The sequence below is a fragment of the Oncorhynchus gorbuscha genome, linkage group LG04 (genome assembly GCF_021184085.1).
Source record: "Oncorhynchus gorbuscha isolate QuinsamMale2020 ecotype Even-year linkage group LG04, OgorEven_v1.0, whole genome shotgun sequence".
NCBI lineage: Eukaryota > Metazoa > Chordata > Actinopteri > Salmoniformes > Salmonidae > Oncorhynchus > Oncorhynchus gorbuscha.
This window is the reverse complement of record NC_060176.1, coordinates 68,085,411-68,108,875: the sequence shown is the minus strand read 5'-3', so window position 1 is coordinate 68,108,875 and position 23,465 is coordinate 68,085,411. Positions and strand designations below refer to the sequence as shown.

Sequence of the window (23,465 nt, the reverse complement as noted above, 5' to 3'; positions counted from 1 at the left end):
ATGACTTACATTCGGTTTGCCAATGCCCCTAAGATCATGTACATTTGATGCAGCATTATGACGACTAGTTGTCGCAATGGTAGGGATTAACTGAGCTGGTCTTGGATCATTTACCAGTCATTGTTTCAACGCAGCCTTGAAATGCGTGGACAGAGTCCAGGAGCCAAGATGATTTGGATGAACTCAGTCATTCCTGTTTCCAGAAGGTGTCAAAGTTATCAATAAAAGTGACTCCAGCAGAGCTACAGTAGTGTTTTAGCAAGCTGTGTAATGCCAGCAGGCTGCTGAATCTTTCACACCCGCGGCCCAACGATGGTACTGGACCTGAAATTATTGGCCGTTTTTGGAGTCTTTTAATGACAGTCATTGACTGTCTTTGAAATGTTTCTACAGCTTGATCCGTAGAGCTCTGAGACTGTCATGTTTTGTCATTTATTATCTTGTCTTGTCCCTGTGCTTCCCATTCTATTCGTTTCCCTCTGCTGGTCTTGTTGGGTTCTTTCCCTCTTTCTATCCCTCTCTCTCCCCCTCCCTCTCTCACTCTCTCGCTCTCTCTTCTCTCTGTCGTTCCGTTCCTGCTCCCAGCTGTTCCTATTCCCCTAATCAATCATTTAGTCTTCCCACACCTGTTCCCGATCCTTTCCCCTGATTAGAGTCCCTATTTCTTCCTTTGTGTTCCGTTCCTGTCCTGTCGGTTCCTTGTCTAGAATTCGCCGTGCTGTGTTTGTGTATCGCCCTGTCGTGTCGTGTTTTCCTCAGATGCTGCGTGGTGAGCAGGTGTCTGAGTCTGTCTGGTTCAAGTGCCTTCCCGAGGCAACCTGCTGTTCACCTGCTGTTCAAGATCGAGTCTCCAGTTTGTCCTCGTCATTTCGAGTGAAAGTTGTGTTTTTTGTTTGTATTTACTTTACTGGATTAAAGACTCTGTTTTCGCCAAGTCGCTTTTGGGTCCTCTTTCACCTGCATGACAGAAGGAACCGACCAAGGAATGGACCCAGCGACTTCAGACGCTCGTTACACTGCCGTCGAGATCCAAGGAGCCATGCTCGGCAGACACGAGCAGGAATTGTCTGCTGCTCGCCATGCCGTGGAGAACCTGGCCGCTCAGGTTTCCGACCTCTCTGGACAGTTCCAGAGTCTACGTCTCGTGCCACCTGTTACTTCCTGGCCTGCCGAGCCTCCAGAACCTAGGGTTAATAACCCACCTTGCTACTCCGGGCAGCCCACTGAGTGCCGCTCCTTTCTCACGCAGTGTGAGATTGTGTTCTCTCTCCAACCCAACACATACTCTAGAGAGAGAGCTCGGGTTGCTTACGTCATTTCACTCCTTACTGGCCGGGCTCGAGAATGGGGCACAGCTATCTGGGAGGCAAGGGCTGATTGCTCTAACAAGTTCCAGAACTTTAAAGAGGAGATGATTCGGGTTTTTGACCGTTCAGTTTTTGGTAGGGAGGCTTCTAGGGCCCTGGCTTCCTTATGCCAAGGTGAACGGTCCATAACGGATTATTCTATTGAGTTTCGCACTCTTGCTGCCTCTAGTGAGTGGAACGAGCCGGCGCTGCTCGCTCGTTTTCTGGAGGGACTCCACGCAGTGGTTAAGGATGAGATTCTCTCCCGGGAGGTTCCTTCAGATGTGGACTCTTTGATTGCTCTCGCCATCCGCATAGAACGACGGGTAGATCTTCGTCACCGGGCTCGTGGAAGAGAGCTCGCATCAACGGTGTTTCCCTGCTCCGCATCGCAACCATCTCCCTCCTCTGGCTCAGAGTCTGAGCCCATGCAGCTGGGAGGGATTCGCATCTCGACTAAGGAGAGGGAACGGAGGATCACCAACCGCCTGTGCCTCTATTGCGGAGTTGCTGGACATTTTGTTAATTCATGTCCAGTAAAAGCCAGAGCTCATCTGTAAGCGGAGGGCTACAGGTGAGCGCAACTACTCAAGTCTCTCCATCAAAATCCTGTACTACTTTGTCGGTCCATCTACGCTGGACCGGTTCGGGTGCTACATGTAGTGCCTTGATAGACTCTGGGGCTGAGGGTTGTTTCATGGACGAAGCATGGGTTCGGAAACATGACATTCCTTTCAGAGAGTTAGAGAAGCCTACGCCCATGTTCGCCTTAGATGGTAGTCATCTTCCCAGTATCAGATTTGAGACACTACCTTTAACCCTCACAGTATCTGGTAACCACAGTGAGACTATTTCTTTTTTGATTTTTCGTTCACCGTTTACACCTGTTGTTTTGGGTCATCCCTGGCTAGTATGTCATAATCCTTCTATTAATTGGTCTAGTAATTCTATCCTATCCTGGAACGTTTCTTGTCATGTGAAGTGTTTAATGTATGCCATCCCTCCCGTTTCTTCTGTCCCTACTTCTCAGGAGGAACCTGGCGATTTGACAGGAGTGCCGGAGGAATATCATGATCTGCGCACGGTCTTCAGTCGGTCCCGAGCCAACTCCCTTCCTCCTCACCGGTCGTATGATTGTAGTATTGATCTCCTTCCGGGGACCACTCCTCCTCGGGGTAGACTATACTCTCTGTCGGCTCCCGAACGTAAGGCTCTCGAGGATTATTTGTCTGTGTCTCTTGACGCCGGTACCATAGTGCCTTCTTCCTCTCCGGCCGGGGCGGGGTTCTTTTTGTTAAGAAGAAGGACGGTACTCTGCGCCCCTGCGTGGATTATCGAGGGCTGAATGACATAACGGTTAAGAATCGTTATCCGCTTCCCCTTATGTCATCAGCCTTCGAGATTCTGCAGGGAGCCAGGTGCTTTACTAAGTTGGACCTTCGTAACGCTTACCATCTCGTGCGCATCAGAGAGGGGGACGAGTGGAAAACGGCGTTTAACACTCCGTTAGGGCATTTTGAGTACCGGGTTCTGCCGTTTGGTCTCGCCAATGCGCCAGCTGTTTTTCAGGCATTAGTTAATGATGTTCTGAGAGACATGCTGAACATCTTTGTTTTTGTCTATCTTGACGATATCCTGATTTTTTCTCCGTCACTCGAGATTCATGTTCAGCACGTTCGACGTGTTCTACAGCGCCTTTTAGAGAATTGTCTCTACGTAAAGTCTGAGAAGTGCTCTTTTCATGTCTCCTCCGTTACTTTTCTCGGTTCCGTTATTTCCGCTGAAGGCATTCAGATGGATTCCGCTAAGGTCCAAGCTGTCAGTGATTGGCCCGTTCCAAGGTCACGTGTCGAGTTGCAGCGCTTTTAGGTTTCGCTAATTTCTATCGGCGTTTCATTCGTAATTTCGGTCAAGTTGCTGCCCCTCTCACAGCTCTTACTTCTGTCAAGACGTGTTTTAAGTGGTCCGGTTCCGCCCAGGGAGCTTTTGATCTTCTAAAAGAACGTTTTACGTCCGCTCCTATCCTCGTTACTCCTGACGTCACTAGACAATTCATTGTCGAGGTTGACGCTTCAGAGGTAGGCGTGGGAGCCATTCTATCCCAGCGCTTCCAGTCTGACGATAAGGTTCATCCTTGCGCTTATTTTTCTCATCGCCTGTCGCCATCTGAGCGCAACTATGATGTGGGTAACCGTGAACTGCTCGCCATCCGCTTAGCCCTAGGCGAATGGCGACAGTGGTTGGAGGGGGCGACCGTTCCTTTTGTCGTTTGGACAGACCATAAGAACCTTGAGTACATCCGTTCTGCCAAACGACTTAATGCCCGTCAAGCTCGTTGGGCGTTGTTTTTCGCTCGTTTCGAGTTTGTGATTTCTTACCGTCCGGGTAGCAAGAACACCAAGCCTGATGCCTTATCCCGTCTGTTTAGTTCTTCTGTGGCTTCTACTGATCCCGAGGGGATTCTTCCTTATGGGCGTGTTGTCGGGTTAACAGTCTGGGGAATTGAAAGACAGGTTAAGCAAGCACTCACGCACACTGCGCGCCGCGCGCTTGTCCTAGTAACCTCCTTTTCGTTTCCTGTTTCCACTCGTCTGGCTGTTCTTCAGTGGGCTCACTCTGCCAAGTTAGCTGGTCATCCCGGTGTTCGAGGCACTCTTGCGTCTATTCGCCAGCGCTTTTGGTGGCCGACTCAGGAGCGTGACACGCGCCGTTTCGTGGCTGCTTGTTCGGACTGCGCGCAGACTAAGTCGGGTAACTCTCCTCCTGCCGGTCGTCTCAGACCGCTCCCCATTCCTTCTCGACCATGGTCTCACATCGCCCTAGACTTCATTACCGGTCTGCCTTTGTCTGCGGGGAAGACTGTGATTCTTACGGTTGTCGATAGGTTCTCTAAGGCGGCACATTTCATTCCCCTCGCTAAACTTCCTTCCGCTAAGGAGACGGCACAAATCATTATCGAGAATGTATTCAGAATTCATGGCCTCCCGTTAGACGCCGTTTCAGACAGAGGCCCGCAATTCACGTCACAGTTTTGGAGGGAGTTCTGTCGTTTGATTGGTGCGTCCGTCAGTCTCTCTTCCGGGTTTCATCCCCAGTCTAACGGTCAAGCAGAGAGGGCCAATCAGACGATTGGTCGCATACTACGCAGCCTTTCTTTCAGAAACCCTGCGTCTTGGGCAGAACAGCTCCCCTGGGCAGAATACGCTCACAATTCGCTTCCTTCGTCTGCTACCGGGTTATCTCCGTTTCAGAGTAGTCTGGGTTACCAGCCTCCTCTGTTCTCATCCCAGCTTGCCGAGTCCAGCGTTCCCTCCGCTCAAGCGTTTGTCCAACGTTGTGAGCGCACCTGGAGGAGGGTGAGGTCTGCACTTTGCCGTTACAGGGTACAGACTGTGAGAGCCGCCAATAAACGCAGGATTAAGAGTCCAAGGTATTGTTGCGGCCAGAGAGTGTGGCTTTCCACTCGCAACCTTCCTCTTACGACAGCTTCTCGTAAGTTGACTCCGCGGTTCATTGGTCCGTTCCGTGTCTCCCAGGTCGTCAATCCTGTCGCTGTGCGACTGCTTCTTCCGCGACATCTTCGTCGCGTCCATCCTGTCTTCCATGTCTCCTGTGTTAAGCCCTTTCTTCGCACCCCGTTCGTCTTCCCTCCCCCTCCCGTCCTTGTCGAGAGCGCACCTATTTACAAGGTACATAAGATCATGGACATGCGTTCTCGGGGACGGGGTCACCAATACTTAGTGGATTGGGAGGGTTACGGTCCTGAGGAGAGGAGTTGGGTTCCGTCTCGGGACGTGCTGGACCGTTCACTCATTGATGATTTCCTCCGTTGCCGCCAGGATTCCTCCTCGAGTGCGCCAGGAGGCGCTCGGTGAGTGGGGGGTACTGTCATGTTTTGTCATTTATTATCTTGTCTTGTCCCTGTGCTTCCCATTCTATTCGTTTCCCTCTGCTGGTCTTATTAGGTTCTTTCCCTCTTTCTATCCCTCTCTCTCCCCCTCCCTCTCTCACTCTCTCGCTCTCTCTTCTCTCTATCGTTCCGTTCCTGCTCCCAGCTGTTCCTATTCCCCTAATCAATCATTTAGTCTTCCCACACCTGTTCCCGATCCTTTCCCCTGATTAGAGTCCCTATTTCTTCCTTTGTGTTCCGTTCCTGTCCTGTCGGTTCCTTGTCTAGAATTCGCCGTGCTGTGTTTGTGTATCGCCCTGTCGTGTCGTGTTTTCCTCAGATGCTGCGTGGTGAGCAGGTGTCTGAGTCTGTCTGGTTCAAGTGCCTTCCCGAGGCAACCTGCTGTTCACCTGCTGTTCAAGATCGAGTCTCCAGTTTGTCCTCGTCATTTCGAGTGAAAGTTGTGTTTTTTGTTTGTATTTACTTTACTGGATTAAAGACTCTGTTTTCGCCAAGTCGCTTTTGGGTCCTTTTGGGTCCAGCAACTCCGCAATAGAGGCACAGGCGGTTGGTGATCCTCCGTTCCCTCTCCTTAGTCGAGATGCGAATCCCTCCCAGCTGCATGGGCTCAGACTCTGAGCCAGAGGAGGGAGATGGTTGCGATGCGGAGCAGGGAAACACCGTTGATGCGAGCTCTCTTCCACGAGCCCGGTGACGAAGATCTACCCGTCGTTCTATGCGGATGGCGAGAGCAATCAAAGAGTCCACATCTGAAGGAACCTCCCGGGAGAGAATCTCATCCTTAACCACTGCGTGGAGTCCCTCCAGAAAACGAGCGAGCAGCGCCGGCTCGTTCCACTCACTAGAGGCAGCAAGAGTGCGAAACTCAATAGAATAATCCGTTATGGACCGTTCACCTTGGCATAAGGAAGCCAGGGCCCTAGAAGCCTCCCTACCAAAAACTGAACGGTCAAAAACCCGAATCATCTCCTCTTTAAAGTTCTGGAACTTGTTAGAGCAATCAGCCCTTGCCTCCCAGATAGCTGTGCCCCATTCTCGAGCCCGGCCAGTAAGGAGTGAAATGACGTAAGCAACCCGAGCTCTCTCTCTAGAGTATGTGTTGGGTTGGAGAGAGAACACAATCTCACACTGCGTGAGAAAGGAGCGGCACTCAGTGGGCTGCCCGGAGTAGCAAGGTGGGTTATTAACCCTAGGTTCTGGAGACTCGGCAGGCCAGGAAGTAACAGGTGGCACGAGACGTAGACTCTGGAACTGTCCAGAGAGGTCGGAAACCTGAGCGGCCAGGTTCTCCACGGCATGGCGAGCAGCAGACAATTCCTGCTCGTGTCTGCCGAGCATGGCTCCTTGGATCTCGACGGCAGTGTAACGAGCGTCTGAAGTCGCTGGGTCCATTCCTTGGTCGGTTCCTTCTGTCATGCAGGTGAAAGAGGACCCAAAAGCGACTTGGCGAAAACAGAGTCTTTAATCCAGTAAAGTAAATACAAACAAAAAAACACAACTTTCACTCGAAATGACGAGGACAAACTGGAGACTCGATCTTGAACAGCAGGTGAACAGCAGGTTGCCTCGGGAAGGCACTTGAACCAGACAGACTCAGACACCTGCTCACCACGCAGCATCTGAGGAAAACACGACACGACAGGGCGATACACAAACACAGCACGGTGAATTCTAGACAAGGAACCGACAGGACAGGAACGGAACACAAAGGAAGAAATAGGGACTCTAATCAGGGGAAAGGATCGGGAACAGGTGTGGGAAGACTAAATGATTGATTAGGGGAATAGGAACAGCTGGGAGCAGGAACGGAACGATAGAGAGAAGAGAGAGCGAGAGAGTGAGAGAGGGAGGGGGAGAGAGAGGGATAGAAAGAGGGAAAGAACCTAATAAGACCAGCAGAGGGAAACAAATAGAATGGGAAGCACAGGGACAAGACAAGATAATAAATGACAAAACATGACACCACCAATCAGGCCTTTATGGTAGAGTGGCCAGATGGAAGCCACTCCTCAATAAAAGGCACATGATAGCACACTTGGAGTTTGCCAAAAGGCACCTAAAAGACTCAAGATTCTCTGGTCTGATGAAACTAAGATTGAACTCTTTAGCCTGAATGCCAAACGTCACGCCTGGAGATAACCTGGCATCATCCCATACAGTGAAGCATGGTAGTGGCAGCATCATGCTGTGGAGATGTTTATCAGTGGCAGGGACTGGGAGACTAGTCAGGATCGAGGGAAATATGAACCAACGCCTGAGGTTATTGTCCTGCTAAAAGGTGAATTCATCTCCCAGTGTCTGGTGGAAAGCACACTGAACCAGGTTTTACTCTAGGATTTTGCCTGTGCTTAGCCCCATTAAGTAATTTTTTTATCCTGAAAAAACTCCCCAGTCCTTAACGATTACAAGCATACCCATAACATGATGCAGCCACCACTCTGCTTGAAAATATGGAGAGTGGTACTCAGTAATGCGTTGTATTGGATTTGCCCTAAAAATAATACTTTGTATTCAGGACACAAAGTGAATTGCTTTGCCAAAATGTTTTCAGTATTACTTTTGTGCCTTGTTGCAAACAGGATGCATGTTTTGGAATATTTTTATTCTGTACACGCTTTTTCACTCTCTCAATTAGGTTTGTATTGTGGATGAACTATATTGTTGTTGATCCATCCTCTGATTCTCATATAACAACCATTAACCTCTGTAACTGTTTCAAAGTCACCAATGGCCTCATGGTGAAATCTCTGAGTGGTTTCCTTCCTCTCCAGCAACTGAGTTAGGAAGGACGCCTCTATCCTTGTAGTTACTGGGTGTATTGATACACCATCCAAATAACTTCATCATGCTCAAAGGGATTTTCAATGTCTGCTTTCTTTCTTTTTTACCCACCCAAGGTGCCCTTTGCGAGGCATTCGAAAACCTCCCTGGTCTGTGTGGTTGAATCTGTTTGGATTCACTGCTCGAGTATGGGACCTTACAGATAATTGTATGTGTGGGGTACAGAGTTGAGGTAGTCATTCAAAAATCATGTTAAACATTATTATTGCACACATTGAGTCCATGCAACTTATTATGTGACTTGTTACGCAAATTTTTACTCCTGGACTTATTTAGGCTTGCCATAACAAAGGGGTTGAAAACGTATTCACTCAAGACATTTCAGCTTTTCATTCTGTATACATTTGTAAAAATGTCGACCAAAAAAACATAATTCCACTTTGACATTATGGGGTTGTGTGTGTGTGTGTGTGTGTGTGTGTGTGTGTGTGTGTGTGTGTGTGTGTGTGTGTGTGTGTGTGTGTGTGTGTGTGTGTGTGTGTGTGTGTGTGTGTGTGTGTGTGTGTGTGTGTGTGTGTGTGTGTGTGTGTGTGTGTGTATGATCCAGTGACAAATATCCTAATTTTATATTTTTTAAATTCAGACTGTAATGCAACAAAATGTGGACAAAGTCAAGGGGTGTGACTACGTTCTGAATGCACTGTACACATTAAAATACACCTTTTATTATACACGATACAAAAGCAAGATTAAATCAGAAAAAAATGACGTTCTTCAGAGGCACAGAATAGCCTATTTCTGCATAGCCTCCATGTTCGTTCTTTCCTACACTAGAACATGCTTTCTGCCTGTTTATTTTGAGGGACATCTTTGCTATAATGTTTTCTATTCGGAACTAGGGTCCTTCGCGAGGCACATGTCCTGTTAGTAGGGAGTGTTTGAAACATTTTGGAGGTGGCCGGGATTTTAAAAAATAACTGTCAAAAAGCCACTTAGTAAACTGATATATCTGAGATAAAACTTGGAGATGGCTGCAGCAATGAATAACGATGAATAGGCTCGTCTTTATTCACATCAAATATTTTGCAAATCTGTTGTCTTTGTTACACCTTTGTTTCCTTTTGATATTTTAACTTTAACGGACTGGAACTGCACAACAGATGGCAAATCAACTGCATACAGGGGAGCTAGTGAAATGCTGTACTGTGCATTTAATCTGGTAGTTTGAATACAGTGCAATACTGCTACGCCCAGCAAAGGTCGCTACTTGGCAACCCCGAAGACTGCATGAAATAGCCTACATCTGGTGTAATAACACTACAAAACAGCGTTATGCCTCTTACTCACTCTAAATGAGACTAGAATGAGACAGAAATAAGCATGAACTACATGGCAAGGTCACATGAGTTAAATGAAAGATTGAATGCAGAAAATAAAGTGTTCTTCATTATGTTGTTAGCATACAGGATCTGAAAACATTAGAGCATAGAAATTTGAAGCTTGTGTTGACTGAGTTATATTCTTCATTCTGTGCCAGTCTATTGTATACATGCAGACATGTTACTGTATCCACATTTTCATTTTTTAAATATATTTTTTTATATCTCCAGTATGTTCTGTGTTTAGTAATGCACTCCTTTTGACTCAGCCGAGTCACAAAGGCACTTGTTTCTCCGCACTTAATGGCCTTATTATTTCCTGTTATGTTATTCAGGCTCCTATAAGCCATCCAGTTCCTTGGCAGCATCTCCGGATCTTCACTTTATAAGGCTTGACATCATCTACATCCTGTGATTTGTCTGTGTTCCAAATGTTGATTCTCCCATTTGGGACACTACTAAGCCAGCACTGTGTTCTTAATCCCTTGAATGCTGGTGACAAAATCAGTGATACATAAAAACATTTCTCCAGATAAAATATCTCTTGGGTTTCTAAACATGAACAACAATATCAGTATAGTTGGATATTATTTTTTACTGATATTATGTTTAAATGATAGCGATGGGACCTGTCTGTACAGTAGTGCCACTTGTCTGGTGAACAGCAATACATATAACCTCATGAAATACTAGAGTAGAATATGCTATTGATAAATTACCCCTTCATACATCAAAATGTGCTAGTACTGTAAGTAGTATTTGCTTATGTTTTTATGTGTTTAGCTCAAATAAGAATTCTACTGTCGCAGAGACACGAAATTCCAATCTAATTTATTCGGCTGTTATGGAGTTGTGGGCGTACAGTTGAAGTCAGAAGTTTACATACACTTAGGTTGGAGTCATTAAAACTCCTTTTTCAACCACTCCACAAATTTCTTGTTCATAAACTATAGTTTTGGCAAGTCGGGTAGGACATCTATTTTGTGCATGACACAAATAATTTTTCCAACAATTGTTTACAGACAGATTATTTCACTTATAATTCACTGTATCACAATTCCAGTGGGTCAGACCTCTGAAAGAAAATTGTATACTTCCACAAGTCTGGTTCATCCTTGGGAGAAATTTCAAAATGCATGAAGGTACCACGTGTATCTGTACAAACAATAGTACCACAGACCACCAGCTTCCCGGCTGATGTTTTGGTCACTTTTGAATGCTGGCGGTGCTTTCACTCTAGTCGTAGCATGAGAAGGAGTCTACAACCCACACAAATGGCTCAGGTAGTGTAGCTCATCCAGGATGGCACATCAATGTGAGCTGTGGCAAGAAGGTTTGCTGTGTCTGTCAGCGTAGTGTCCAGAGCATGGAGGCGCTACCAGGAGATAGGCCAGTACATCAGGAGACGTGGAGGAGGCCGTAGGAGGGCAACAACCCAGCAGCAGGACCGCTACCTCTGCCTTTGTGCAAGGAGGAGCAGGAGGAGCACTGCCAGAGCCCTGCAAAATGACCTCCAGCAGGCCACAAATGTGCATGTGTCTGCTCAAACGGTCAGAAACAGACTCCATGAGGGTGGTATGAGGGTCCGACATCCACAGGTGGGGGTTGTGCTTACAGCTCAACACCGTGCAGGACATTTGGCATTTGCCAGAGAACACCAAGATTGGCAAATTCGCCACTGGCGCCCTGTGCTCTTCACAGATGAAAGCAGGTTCACACTGAGCACATGTGACAGACGTGACAGTCTGGAGACGCCGTGGAGAAAATTCTGCTGCCTGCAACATCCTCCAGCATGACCGGTTTGGCGGTGGGTCAGTCATGGTGGGGTGGCATTTCTTTGGGGAGCCACACAGCCCTCCATGTGCTCGCCAGAGGTAGCCTGACTGCCATTAGGTACCGAGATGAGATCCTCAGACCCCTTATGCTGGTGCAGTTAATTTGCAGATAAATTCATAAAAAATCCTACAATGTGATTTTCTGGAGAAAAAAATCTAATTTTGTCTGTCATAGTTGAAGTGTACCTATGATGAAAATGACAGGCATCTCTCATCTTTTTAAGTGGGAGAACTTGCACAATTGGTGGCTAACTAAATACTTTTTTGCCCCACTGTATTATATACAGTATATATATTTAATATGTTTTCACTGCAACTGCCAACCAACCACAGGAAGTCTCAGTAGCCCACTCTCAATGTGCAGACTGCCTGCTATTGCCTTCTGCCACTCTGCTAATCATCAGATGAGGGGAGGTGGGGAGGCAGGGGGTCTGTGGGTAACTTGATTGGGTAACTGATTTAATAAAAAATACAAATGCATAAGAAATAAATGTGACTGGTCAATTATGTGAGTTGGGCCCAGGATGGGAAAAAAATTCAACCACAGGAGCCCACTCTCAATGTTCAAAATACACCAGAGAGCATTATTTACCCACAGAGAATCAATAGTTTACAGAAATGTACTGTGGGTGAAGTTTTCTATCACAAGCACATACAAGTATCTGCATAAATTAAGGGAACACCAACAAAAAGTGTCTTTAAAGGATGTTTGGCCACCATGAGCTGCCAGAACAGCTTTAATTCACCTTGGCATAGATTCTACAAGTGGACCTAAACCATGGCACAGGAAAATTCACCCCACACCACATATACTTTGTATCCGTTATTTACTCAAGTGTTACCTTTGTCTTGGCAGTATGCCTACAGTATATGCCTACAGTCAGGAAGGCTGCAGTTTGTGCGGCATGCGCACCAAATATAGTCCACAGCTTGTTGCGTGGTGGCCATAGACATACTATCCCTAAAGGGTTTTATAAGCTCTTAGCCTGGCATTTGGCTGTTAAAAATGGGTACACTAGCAATGGATGCCTTTACTAACTTTTTTTTTACTGCTTTTTCTCCCCAATTTTGTCATATCGAATTGGAAATTAGTCTTGTCCCATCGCTGCAACTCCCGTACAGACTCGGGAAAGCCAGCCGCACCAATGTGTCGGAGGAAACACAGTACACCTGGTGACCGTCTCAGCGTGCATGCGCCCAGCCCGCCACAGGAGTCTCTTAGAGCACGATGGGACAAGGACACAGCCCAGTATTGAACCAGGATCTGTAGTAACTCAGCTAGCACTGCGATGCAGCGCCTTAGACCGCTGCGCCACTCGGAGGCCGTGAATTATATTTCTATGATTGGATGCTGTTGGTTAGCCTTTTGTAGATTTCAAAATACAATGGTGGGAAAAACGCACAGTTTGGAAAGCAAATAAATACTGCTGAAAAGAGAAGACTAATCTGCGTGTAGAACCAATAAAATAAATAAATTCTCAACTCCCAATTTGTCGCTAGCAGCTGCACTGTTTTCAACGTAGCTCATCTTGGCAAATGGTTTTAGGGGGCAGGGGATATGAAAAAAATCAAAGTGGTCCTGGCCCTGTTTACACCTTGTATCCTTTAAGATCAATGGTCCAATGAGTTCATTGAAACAATGCTAATTTCATTACATAATGGCCTTGTGTGTGTGCTTGGCCCCCAACAGCCTGCAGTGGGATTGATACGATCATTAGGTAAATGCTGAGCCACAGAACGCAAGTTGAATAGCTGCCATCAGACAAGCATGAATCTCTCTCTCAATAAGTCAATTAAAAATCAGAAAAGTTGTCAGCACAGTGCATTAACAGACTGCAACATGAGTTAGCCTACTGCCGTGGAGTTTGGTCTAGAAATCCTGAAGCTTGTTTGCCATTGACTAGAAATATGCTTATAAAAATGTATATCATTGATCCCATACTATGGAAACCGACCCATTTCTATTCAAAGACCACTATAACAGTACTGCATGGGAACTAGTACAACTGTGTCTATTTGTTTAATTTCATTTATGCCTTTTTCTCTGTATCATTCTCAGTATCTCACTCTGTCCCAACACTGATAAGTTGAGCTAGAGAATACAACGACAAATTCATTACCTGAGGATTTTTTCCAGACTCAACCCCTGAGGCAGGAAGTAGAACCATGTTTAATTCATGAAGCCAATGGAGAGCCAGGGGAGCGATGAGTCAGCAGATATCTGTTTGCTGCCCAGCAGGTGCTTAATTGCCCTGCTTATCCTCCTAGACATTGATTGTAGTGTGCATGTGTTAACCAACACCACTTACAGAACAACTGAAAAGATGAACATGCACTGTAGGGGTAAACATTTCTTCTACTCTCTCTGTCTATATTATCTGTGAGACTTAATTGGCTTTTTGGCTTTTTCAGTCATTAAAATACAGTTGAGTTGTGGATTGAAGACGAAGCATGTATTACAGATGTTATGATTTTTACGTACAATTCATTTTTTGGAACCAATAAAACTAAAAGAAACCCTTGAAGTTACTTGGTTGCACAAATATCTTTATGGCTTACTGTGGGTAGTATGCTACTGTAGTATGTTTTACCATGGGTAGTATGTTTCACTGTGGATAGTATAGTAGTATATTTTACTGTGGGTAGTATGGTAATATGGTTTCCTGGGGGTAGTATGTTTACTGTGGGTTGTATGGTTTACTGTGGGTTGTATGGTTTACTGTGGTGTAGTATGTTTTACCATGGGTAATATGTTTACTGTGGGCAGTATGTTTTACTGTGGGTAGTATGGTTGTATATTTTACGGTGGGTTGTATGGTTTCCTGGGGGTAGTATGTTTACTGTGGGCAGTATGTTTCACTGTGGTGTAGTATGTTTTACTGTGGGTAGTATGGTTGTATGTTTTACTGTTGGTAGTATGTTTTATTGTTGGTAGTATGTTTTAATGGGGGTAGTATGTTTTACTGTGGTGTAGTATGTTTTACTGTGGTGTAGTATGTTTTACTGTGGTGTAGTATGTTTTACTGTGGGCAGTATGTTTTACTGTGGGTAGTATGGTTGTATGTTTTACTGTTGGTAGTATGTTTTACTGGGGGTAGTATGTTTTACTGGGGGTAGTATGGTTGTATGTTTTACTGGGGGTAGTATGTTTTACTGGGGGTAGTATGGTTGTATGTTTTACTGTTGGTAGTATGTTTTACTGGGGGTAGTATGGTTGTATGTTTTACTGTTGGTAGTATGTTTTACTGGGGGTAGTATGGTTGTATGTTTTACTGTTGGTAGTATGTTTTACTGGGGGTAGTATGTTTTACTGGGGGTAGTATGTTTTACTGTGGGTAGTATGGCTTTCTTGGCTTCTTTCACTTCAAGGATCTCAATTGTTCTCTTGAGCTGTGTTATTGCCGTTCACCTTTAACGGTCTTGATGTTGGTCTTCTTCTCCCACTCCTACTATCTGTGACTAAGTGACCAGTAAGAATGCAACCTCCCTGATTCTGCAGCTGTGCTCTGCCATTTGCCAGAGGCACTTTAAAGCATGGTGTTGGAGCAGCGTCCCCACCTGCTATACCATCAAAAAGACGTCCAAGCAGAAGAGCTACCAGCTGGGAGAGACTAGAGAGCCCCGTCATGCCAACCCCATAGAGCCAGATCCCGTGGCATCTGACAGGGTGTACCCACAACACCAGTCTGGTTTTGGTTCACATGCCTCCCCCAGCCCTCCTCTCTGTGTGGGACATCGCACTGGCTCTTGCCTGCGTTGACACATTGTATGTGTGTGACTGACTGACCGTGTCTCTTCCTCTTCTCCCCCAGATCCCATCTGATGCCGAGGCTGAAGGAATCGCGGTCTCACGAGTCGTTGCTCAGCCCCAGCAGTGCAGTAGAAGCTTTAGATCTCAGCATGGAGGATGAGGTGTTGATCAAACCGGTGCACGGCAGCATCCTGGGCCAGGACTACTGCTTCGAGGTGAGCCCACGACCACCACTGCCTGTCATGACTGTCGCAGCTCAAGGCTCGCTGACAGCTGACTAATTTTAATAGTATTTCTTAGGATCCTGAACCTCGGTACATAATGCATTGTGTTTAATATACTCTTTCGTTGCCATTACATATGTCTGAAAAGCTGCAGGTCTCTGACTTTCTGTCAAGCAGCCAGTGCCTTTGGGTATTGTGTGTGTGTGTAGCTGGGCATTTGTTAGGGAGGAGGGTCTCCCCGCCCCTGCGCTTCCTGCCTGGTAGGGGCCTGTGTGTCTGTCTGACCCATCTGTTGGCATCTCCATGCTCCTGCTCTCTGTGGATCTGCTCTGAGAGGTGAGCTCCGAGGATTTACTGCCTATTATGCTAAAGCACGCTGCCAGCTGGACAGACCATGGCTCTGTGACCGGGAGGAAGTCTGACGGGGTCAGCCAAAAAAACAACAAGCATTTCTCTCATGATCAAGTGCAAGAGAATTTCAATGGCTGTCCAGGCTTTGTTTAGTCTGGTATCGGTGTGCATTGTGCAGACCCTGCAGCGCAGCGTGTGTGTGTGTGTGTGCGTGTGCGTGTGCGCGTGCGTGCGTGCGTGCGTGTGTGTGTGTGTGATACCCAACCCTGCTTTAGATTGGGTATGTAAGCCATCATTGTAAATAAGAATTTGTTCTTAACTGACCTGCCTAGTTAAATAAAGGTTAATTCGAAAAGATTGATACGCACAGACCATCATATGGGTGTTTTTCATGATTCATAAACTAAAGGGCTTAATCATCTGCCATACTTTCACAGGTAACTACTTCCACTGGAACCAAATGCTTTTCGTGTCGGTCATCTGCCGAGAGGGACAAATGGATGGAAAACTTAAGGAGAGCTGTACATCCTAACAAAGTAAATCAAATGCTATATAGCGTATAGGCCCATCTGTGGAAGAAAATAATAACAGTACAATAGAATACATGTCAAAGTACCCAGGAAAAGTCTCACATGTTTGATGTTTTTCACAGGACAACAGTCGGCGTGTGGAGAACCTTCTAAAATTGTGGATTATTGAGGCCAAGGACCTTCCAGCCAAGAAAAGGTATTTCTGTGAGTTGTGTCTGGACGACACGCTTTACGCACGGACTACCTGCAAATTCAAAATGGACAATGTATTCTGGGGAGAGCACTTTGAGTTCAACAACTTACCTTCCGTCAAAAGTGTCACTGTCCACCTGTACAAGGAGTCGGACAAAAAGAAAAAGAAGGACAAGAACAACTATGTGGGCCTGGTCAACATTCCCGTCGGTGCCGTCACGGGACGCCAGTTTGTGGAGAAGTGGTATTCTGTGAGCACGCCCAACCCGAACAAAGGGAAAACTCCCGGACCTATGATTCGACTCAAGTCGCGGTACCAGAGCATGAGTATCCTGCCCATGGAGTCATATAAGGAGTTTGCAGAGTACATCACCAATAACTACATGCTGCTGTGCTCCATCCTGGAGCCTGGCCTTAGTGTGAAGAACAAGGAGGAGATGGCCAGTGCCCTGGTTCACATCCTACAGAGCACCGGCAAGGCTAAGGTAAGGCCTCCTACTTTCCACAGAGGCTGTCCTACACTCAAACGATAGTGTGTTGTGTTCTCTGCATTTCCATTTTCAAATGATAGTCCAAAATAGTAATATTACCGAATGTCAAATATAAACACAACCCAGATCGAATTGATAGTAAAGACAAAGCTCTCCTATTGTAATCATTACAACTGTGAGGGTTTTGATTGGTCACAGTCAGTGATACCATTGTCTCAGATAAGTCAACATCTCAGCTGCATATTGCACACAAAAGCTGCAAAAGATTAGGCAAGATTGAAAAGGAGTCCAGATAAGGTTATCTTGTCTCCGTCTACGATTGGGGTTTAAAAGTCAAGTTAGCCTCATATTTCTAGTCTTTGGGAGTCCTCCCACATGCTTACTATAAGCAGTCTCCTAGACCTAGAAGAATGTGAATGCTTACTGTTTGGGTTGGGAGAGGGTCGTGGTTATTAGGAGTCAAACAGAGGCAAGTGAATGATTCCTGTTTGGGTTGGGAGAGGGTCGTGTTTATTAGGAGTCAAACAGAAGAAAGTGAATGCTTCCTGTTTGGGTTGGGAGAGGGTCGTGTTTATTAGGAGTCAAACAGAAGAAAGTGAATGCTTCCTGTTTGGGTTGGGAGAGGGTCCTGTTTGGGTTGGGAGAGGGTTGTGTTTATTAGGAGTCAAACAGAAGAAAGTGAATGCTTCCTGTTTGGGTTGGGAGAGGGTTGTGTTTATTAGGAGTCAAACAGAAGAAAGTGAATGCTTCCTGTTTGGGTTGGGAGAGGGTCAAACAGAAGAATGTGAATGCTTCCTGTTTGGGTTGGGAGAGGGTTGTGTTTATTAGGAGTCAAACAGAAGAATGTGAATGCTTCCTGTTTGGGTTGGGAGAGGGTCGTGTTTATTAGGAGTCAAACAGAAGAATGTGAATGCTTCCTGTTTGGGTTGGGAGAGGGTCGTGTTTATTAGGAGTCAAACAGAAGAAAGTGAATGCTTCCTGTTTTGGGTTGGGAGAGGGTCGTGTTTATTAGGAGTCAAACAGAAGAAAGTGAATGCTTCCTGTTTGGGTTGGGAGAGGGTCGTGTTTATTTGGAGTCAAACAGAAGAAAGTGAATGCTTCCTGTTTGGGTTGGGTTGGGAGTCAAACAGAAGAAAGTGAATGCTTCCTGTTTGGGTATTGTTTATTAGGAGTCAAACAGAAGAAAGTGAATGCTTCCTGTTTGGGTTGGGAGAGGGTCGTGTTTATTTGGAGTCAAACAGAAGAAAGTGAATGCTTCCTGTTTGGGAAACAGGTTGTGATGTCAAACAGAAGAAAGTGAATGCTTCCTGTTTGGGTTGGGAGGGTTGTGTTTATTAGTCAAACAGAAGGGAATGCTTCCTGTTTGGGTTACTGGGATGGAGTCAAACTACTGGGATGTACTACTGGGACTTTTCGTTTTCCGTTGCAAAGTGTTTTCTGGTGTTCCCTGCTGTGGAAAGATAATGGGTACCACCCCTGCTTAGAGTGGGTGGTTGGGGGACTGTGATGACAACACTATATTGTATCAGCACTTTCTAATGAGGACTAGCTGAAAGGGGACTTGTGTACACTAACTGCTGCTAATACCTCCAATTTAGGACAATGGGCTGTGGTCAAAATGTTACATTTGAAACATAGGCCTAGATCATTTTAATTCAGTCCCTGTTTTTCACCACTTGCCATACGTTAGGCTATGTGGTAAATAGTCCTTCTTAAGTCCAGGTAATCAATACATGCCATTGAGGGATTGTTGTTTGGTGTTTTTGAACCAACAGTAATGGAATTTTAAAATGTAGCTGAACTGCACACATGAAAATCTTCCCTACTACAGAGATCAAATCAAGTTTTCTTTATACAGCACATTTCAGACATTGCAACAAATAAACAATGAAAATAAAGGCTGAAATATTTACTACACAATAAACTTGAGATAAAAAGCTAAAGAATGACAACTAAAAAGCACCCTAAGGAAAAGCAAAGCTAAAAATGTGTTTTAGGATCTCTTTTAAATATGTCCACCAATATAGGTCAAGTTAAGATTCTGTCTTTATCCACGTTCTGTCTTTATTTCAAACTGCGCAGATAATCAGGTCTCACCATGCCTGGAGAAGTGTTTCACATCTCAGGAGCTACATGAACGTGATTTATCTAGTTGAAATCAAGGCTATATCTCATATGAGTGTTGTGAATGAGGTTGTGATCTGGTACACGGCCACTGTGCTGTCTTCTCTCACACCAGTCCCAGGAAGGAAAGCGGTGTCAGCCCCCTGTGGTAATTAGCCTAGTAGTCCTCCTTAATTCCTGATCCGCTCCATCCACTCTTCAGCTCCTGCTGTAAAACCATGCAGTGAGACTGAACGATAATGCGCGCGCACGCGTGCGTGAGTGTGTGTGTTCGTGTGCACAAGGTCAGCACTTGTTATTGCGGAGCGCTATTTCAGCATAGAAACTTCTCTTTAGATTTTGTCCCTCAAACTTTTCTGCTGCTATGTAACACCACTGTAATAATGCAGATGCCCCACAGAAGCTTACGCCTACTAGTCTTTGCTAGAACAGCAACAGGGCGATGGAGCTTCATTAAACAGCCTTTCTTACGTTGGCCTACGTTCTGGTCTGAGAAACAAGTGGAGCTTTGCCTCATTATGCATCTATCCACTGCCCTGTGGTGGCTCACACCCCCTCTTCATTTAATTTCCCTGTTTAGCCCTAATCCAACAGATGGATAGATAAGGATTGGTGGCTCTACGCTTTCACTTAGGTTGCTCCTAGTCTAGAGGCTCTCTTTCATTTTAAAATGACTGTTGCTATTGGCTACAACTTCAAAAAGACAAACAGCATAAGAGCTTGTTAGTGTGTTACCCACCTGGCATAGCGTGTTAGTGTGTTAGTGTGTTACCCACCTGGCATAGCGTGTTAGCGTGTTACCCACCTGGCATAGCGTGTTACCCACCTGGCATAGCGTGTTACCCACCTGGCATAGCGTGTTAGTGAGTGTGTTACCCACCTGGCATTAGGTTTTAGTGTGTTACCCACCTGGCATAGCGTGTTAGTTAGTGTGTTACCCACCTGGCATAGCGTGTTAGTAAGTGTGTTACCCACCTGGCATAGCGTGTTAGTAAGTGTGTTACCCACCTGGCATAGCGTGTTAGTAAGTGTGTTACCCACCTGGCATAGCGTGTTAGTAAGTGTGTTACCCACCTGGCATAGCGTGTTAGTAAGTGTGTTACCCACCTGGCATTAGGTGTTAGTAAGTGTGTTACCCACCTGGAATAGCGTGTTAGTTTTTTACCCACTTGGCATTAGGTGTTAGTGTGTGTGTTACCCACCTGGCATAGCGTGTTAGTAAGTGTGTTACCCACCTGGCATAGCGTGTTAGTAAGTGTGTTACCCACTTGGCATAGCGTGTTAGTGTGTTACCCACTTGGCATTAGGTGTTAGTGTGTGTGTGTTACCCACCTGGCATAGCGTGTTAGTAAGTGTGTTACCCACCTGGCATAGTGTTAGTTAGTGTGTTACCCACTTGGCATTAGGTGTTAGTGTGTGTGTTACCCACCTGGCATAGCGTGTTAGTGCGTTACCTAAATATATAATAATATAATAATAATATAATAATATATATAATATATAATAATATAATAATACCTGGCATAGTGTTAGTATGTGCAGTCAGTGCATGTTAAAGACTTCTCTAGCCGCTCTCCAGGCCTGTCTGGGGGTAGCAGTAGGGAGTGGGACAGTAAAATGCTTTTCACACTAGTATTGTGCTGAGCTGAACTGTACTTTGCTGACCTGGAACATTTCCTTTTCACATTGCCCTTTCCCAGCATGGGTCCAACAACTATGGTGGATGTGTAACCGTGGCGGCCCGGGCCGGCTCAAATCAAATCACATTTTTATTGGTCACGTACACATGGTTAGCAGATGTTATTGCGAGTGTAGCGAAATGCTTGTAAAGTAGTGTGAGACGGGTTTAGCTTAGTCATGTGTGTGGCTGATGTGCAGTGAGTGACTGTGTGCTGTCAGTGACTGTGTGCTATGAGGGACTGTGTTAGTGTCTGTCAGGATACACGGCACCTCGTACATTCATAATCCTCTGCACCATCCAGATATCAGTTTAATGGTTGGATGATCTGGTACGAGGTCCACAGCTTGTCAACATGGGAGATACCAGTTACATTGACGAGGAGCATTCAGGTATTTAGCCTACATTTGACTGATACAGTAAATACTGTGCGTACAGTAGCTGAAATGTCTACCTCTCTCTCTCTGGTACAGTCTTTGGGATTATGATAGCATGTTCCCTTTGATGCCCCATTAGCATGCATAGCCTAGCTAGCCTATCACCATGCCTTCCATAGATATGACTGCAGTCAACCAGAGCAGATTACAGGAGCTCGTAAAGAGGGAGTATGACTGGTTAAGAAGGACACCGCCTGAGAACGACTGTATGTGTGGGCGGGGGGAAGGAAAGGAGGGGCTAACCACTTGATCCATTAGCACAGAATCTATAAGAGAGGAAGAGTCACTTGTCTGAGCTACCTTTCTCTCTTTTTCTCTCTCTGTCCAAACTCACTGCTCTCAGTATCAATCAGGCTTAGGCTGTGCAGCAGTACAGTTATTTATTTATGTTGAGACTGTTCACGCTCTGCATTTCAGATCACATTGATAGGCTCATTTCCTTGCAATACACACTATCTAGATCTGTTCCCAGAACCAGGCTGGTTGCCTGGTTCCATGATGCAGCTCTGATCAGCCTCTGCCTGCCCACTGGGCACAGACGTCAGTTCAACGTCTAGTTTTGATTTACATTTGGTTGAGTTGTCAACTAACGTGAATTCAACAGAACATGTCACCATGTCATTGGATTTAGGTTAGAAGTTTGGTGAAAGAACATATGAAATCCCCTTACGTTGGTGACTTTTTTCAAATCCTATCAGTTTTAATAATAATAATAATATATAGTTTTCCATGTTGATTCAACATCACCACATATATTTTTTGGGTGGAAATGATGTTGATTCAACCAGTTTTTGCCCATTCACTCACCTTATTACCAGTTGTATTTGTATGTTCTTGGCGGTGAATATGAGGTGAGGGGACACCTTCCAATACTTAAAAAAGGCATGCTTCCTTCCTCCTCCCTCCCTCCCTCCCTTCGGAGAATTATGGTGACATGATAGGATTGGTGAAAGCTACAGTATGTTGTGGAAACCTTTCTGTTAGCCTACCTAGCCAATGGGATGAGATCACTACAAGGAAGGAAGGAAGGGGGAGATTTATTTTCAAAGTATTGGAACAAGGCCTCACAGTTCTATTTTGCTTTCAGGACTTCCTGACTGACCTGATGATGTCAGAAGTGGATCGCTGTGGGGAGAACGAGCACCTGATCTTCAGGGAGAACACACTGGCCACCAAAGCCATTGAGGAGTACCTTAAACTGGTGGGGCAGAAGTACCTGCAGGACGCACTAGGTAGGTGACATCCAGACACTGTAAAGGGGACAGTGCTACTATTACAGCAGAGAGCAAAAGTATTTTAAGATAGAAGAGGAGCCATGAACACATGGAATAGGCCTGTGTGTTGTTCATTATGTATCATACTTCTGGCTAGTATCTGGCCTTCAGAAAAACTCCCTGCACTCTCCACACACAGTACATTTTCAAGTGACTCTTCAGATCAATTATTCATTGTTTTTCTGTAAAGTGACTGTTTCAGTGGTGGAAAAAGTATCCAGTAAAAATAAAGATCCCTTCATAGAAAACGACTCAAGCAAATGTGGAAGTCACCCAGCAAAAAAGTCTAAAAGTATTTCCTTTTAAATACACTTAAGTAACAAAAGTAAAATGTATTTGCTAAAATATACTTAAGTATTATAAGTATATATTATTTTAAACCAGACGGCACAATTTTCTTGTTTTTTAAATGTATAGATAGCCTACAACACAGACATAATTTACAAATGAAGCATTTGTGTTTAGTGAGTCCGCCAGATCAGAGGCAGTAGAGATGACCAGGCTTGTTCTCTTGATAAGTGTGTGAATTTGACTTTTGTCTGTCCTGCTAAGCATTCAAAATGTAACATGTACTTTTAGGTTTCAGGGAAATTTTAAAAAGTACATTATTTTCTTTAGGAATGTCGTGAAGTAAAAGTTGTCAAATATAGAAATAGTAAAGTACAGATACCCCAAACAACTACTTAAGTAGTACTTTAAAATATTTTTGCTTAAGTACTTTCCACCACTGCTTTGTTTGAAGCCATGTTGAATGATTCAGTGCATTGGTCTGTCCTTGATGGTTGACTGGCACTCTTATTAAAAGTATGTCACCAAAGATAATGAAAAGGGAATAAAATAATGTCAGAACTTGGGGCTCTTTTGCTAGCTGTCTAGCGATGTAAAACTTTGGTGAAAGACAATCAGTGAGAAAATGATTCATCAATCTAGCTGCGGGGTAGAGATTTGAATCTGTCATCTGATGTCCGTGGACTCAATTCAACAAAGGGAACAGTATTGTTTTTTTACCATGTTTTGTCATGCGCCACAGGCTATTTAACACACCACATTATAATAATCCAATAGTCCATAAACAGTTATAGCAAATAACAGCAGCAGTTTCCTTACCTAGTACAATTAGTGGGTTTTCTATCAGTGTGCATGACATTAGCGTGTGCCAACT

General features: G+C 45.2%; 1 protein-coding gene across 4 annotated transcripts in view; it reads left to right on the top strand.

The window, feature by feature from the left end:
• LOC124034578 (disabled homolog 2-interacting protein-like) overlaps window positions 1–23,465 on the top strand; it is a 132,711-nt gene that overhangs the window by 87,812 nt on the left and 21,434 nt on the right. For 3 of the 4 annotated variants that reach the window (XM_046347957.1, XM_046347959.1, XM_046347960.1), the window contains 4 exons: window positions 15,064–15,217; window positions 16,015–16,113; window positions 16,230–16,784; window positions 22,117–22,261. In XM_046347957.1, coding sequence (XP_046203913.1) covers window positions 15,064–15,217; window positions 16,015–16,113; window positions 16,230–16,784; window positions 22,117–22,261 — 953 coding nt within the window. The remainder of the gene's footprint in view (window positions 1–15,063; window positions 15,218–16,014; window positions 16,114–16,229; window positions 16,785–22,116; window positions 22,262–23,465) is intronic. The other variant, XM_046347958.1, reaches the window with a different exon arrangement.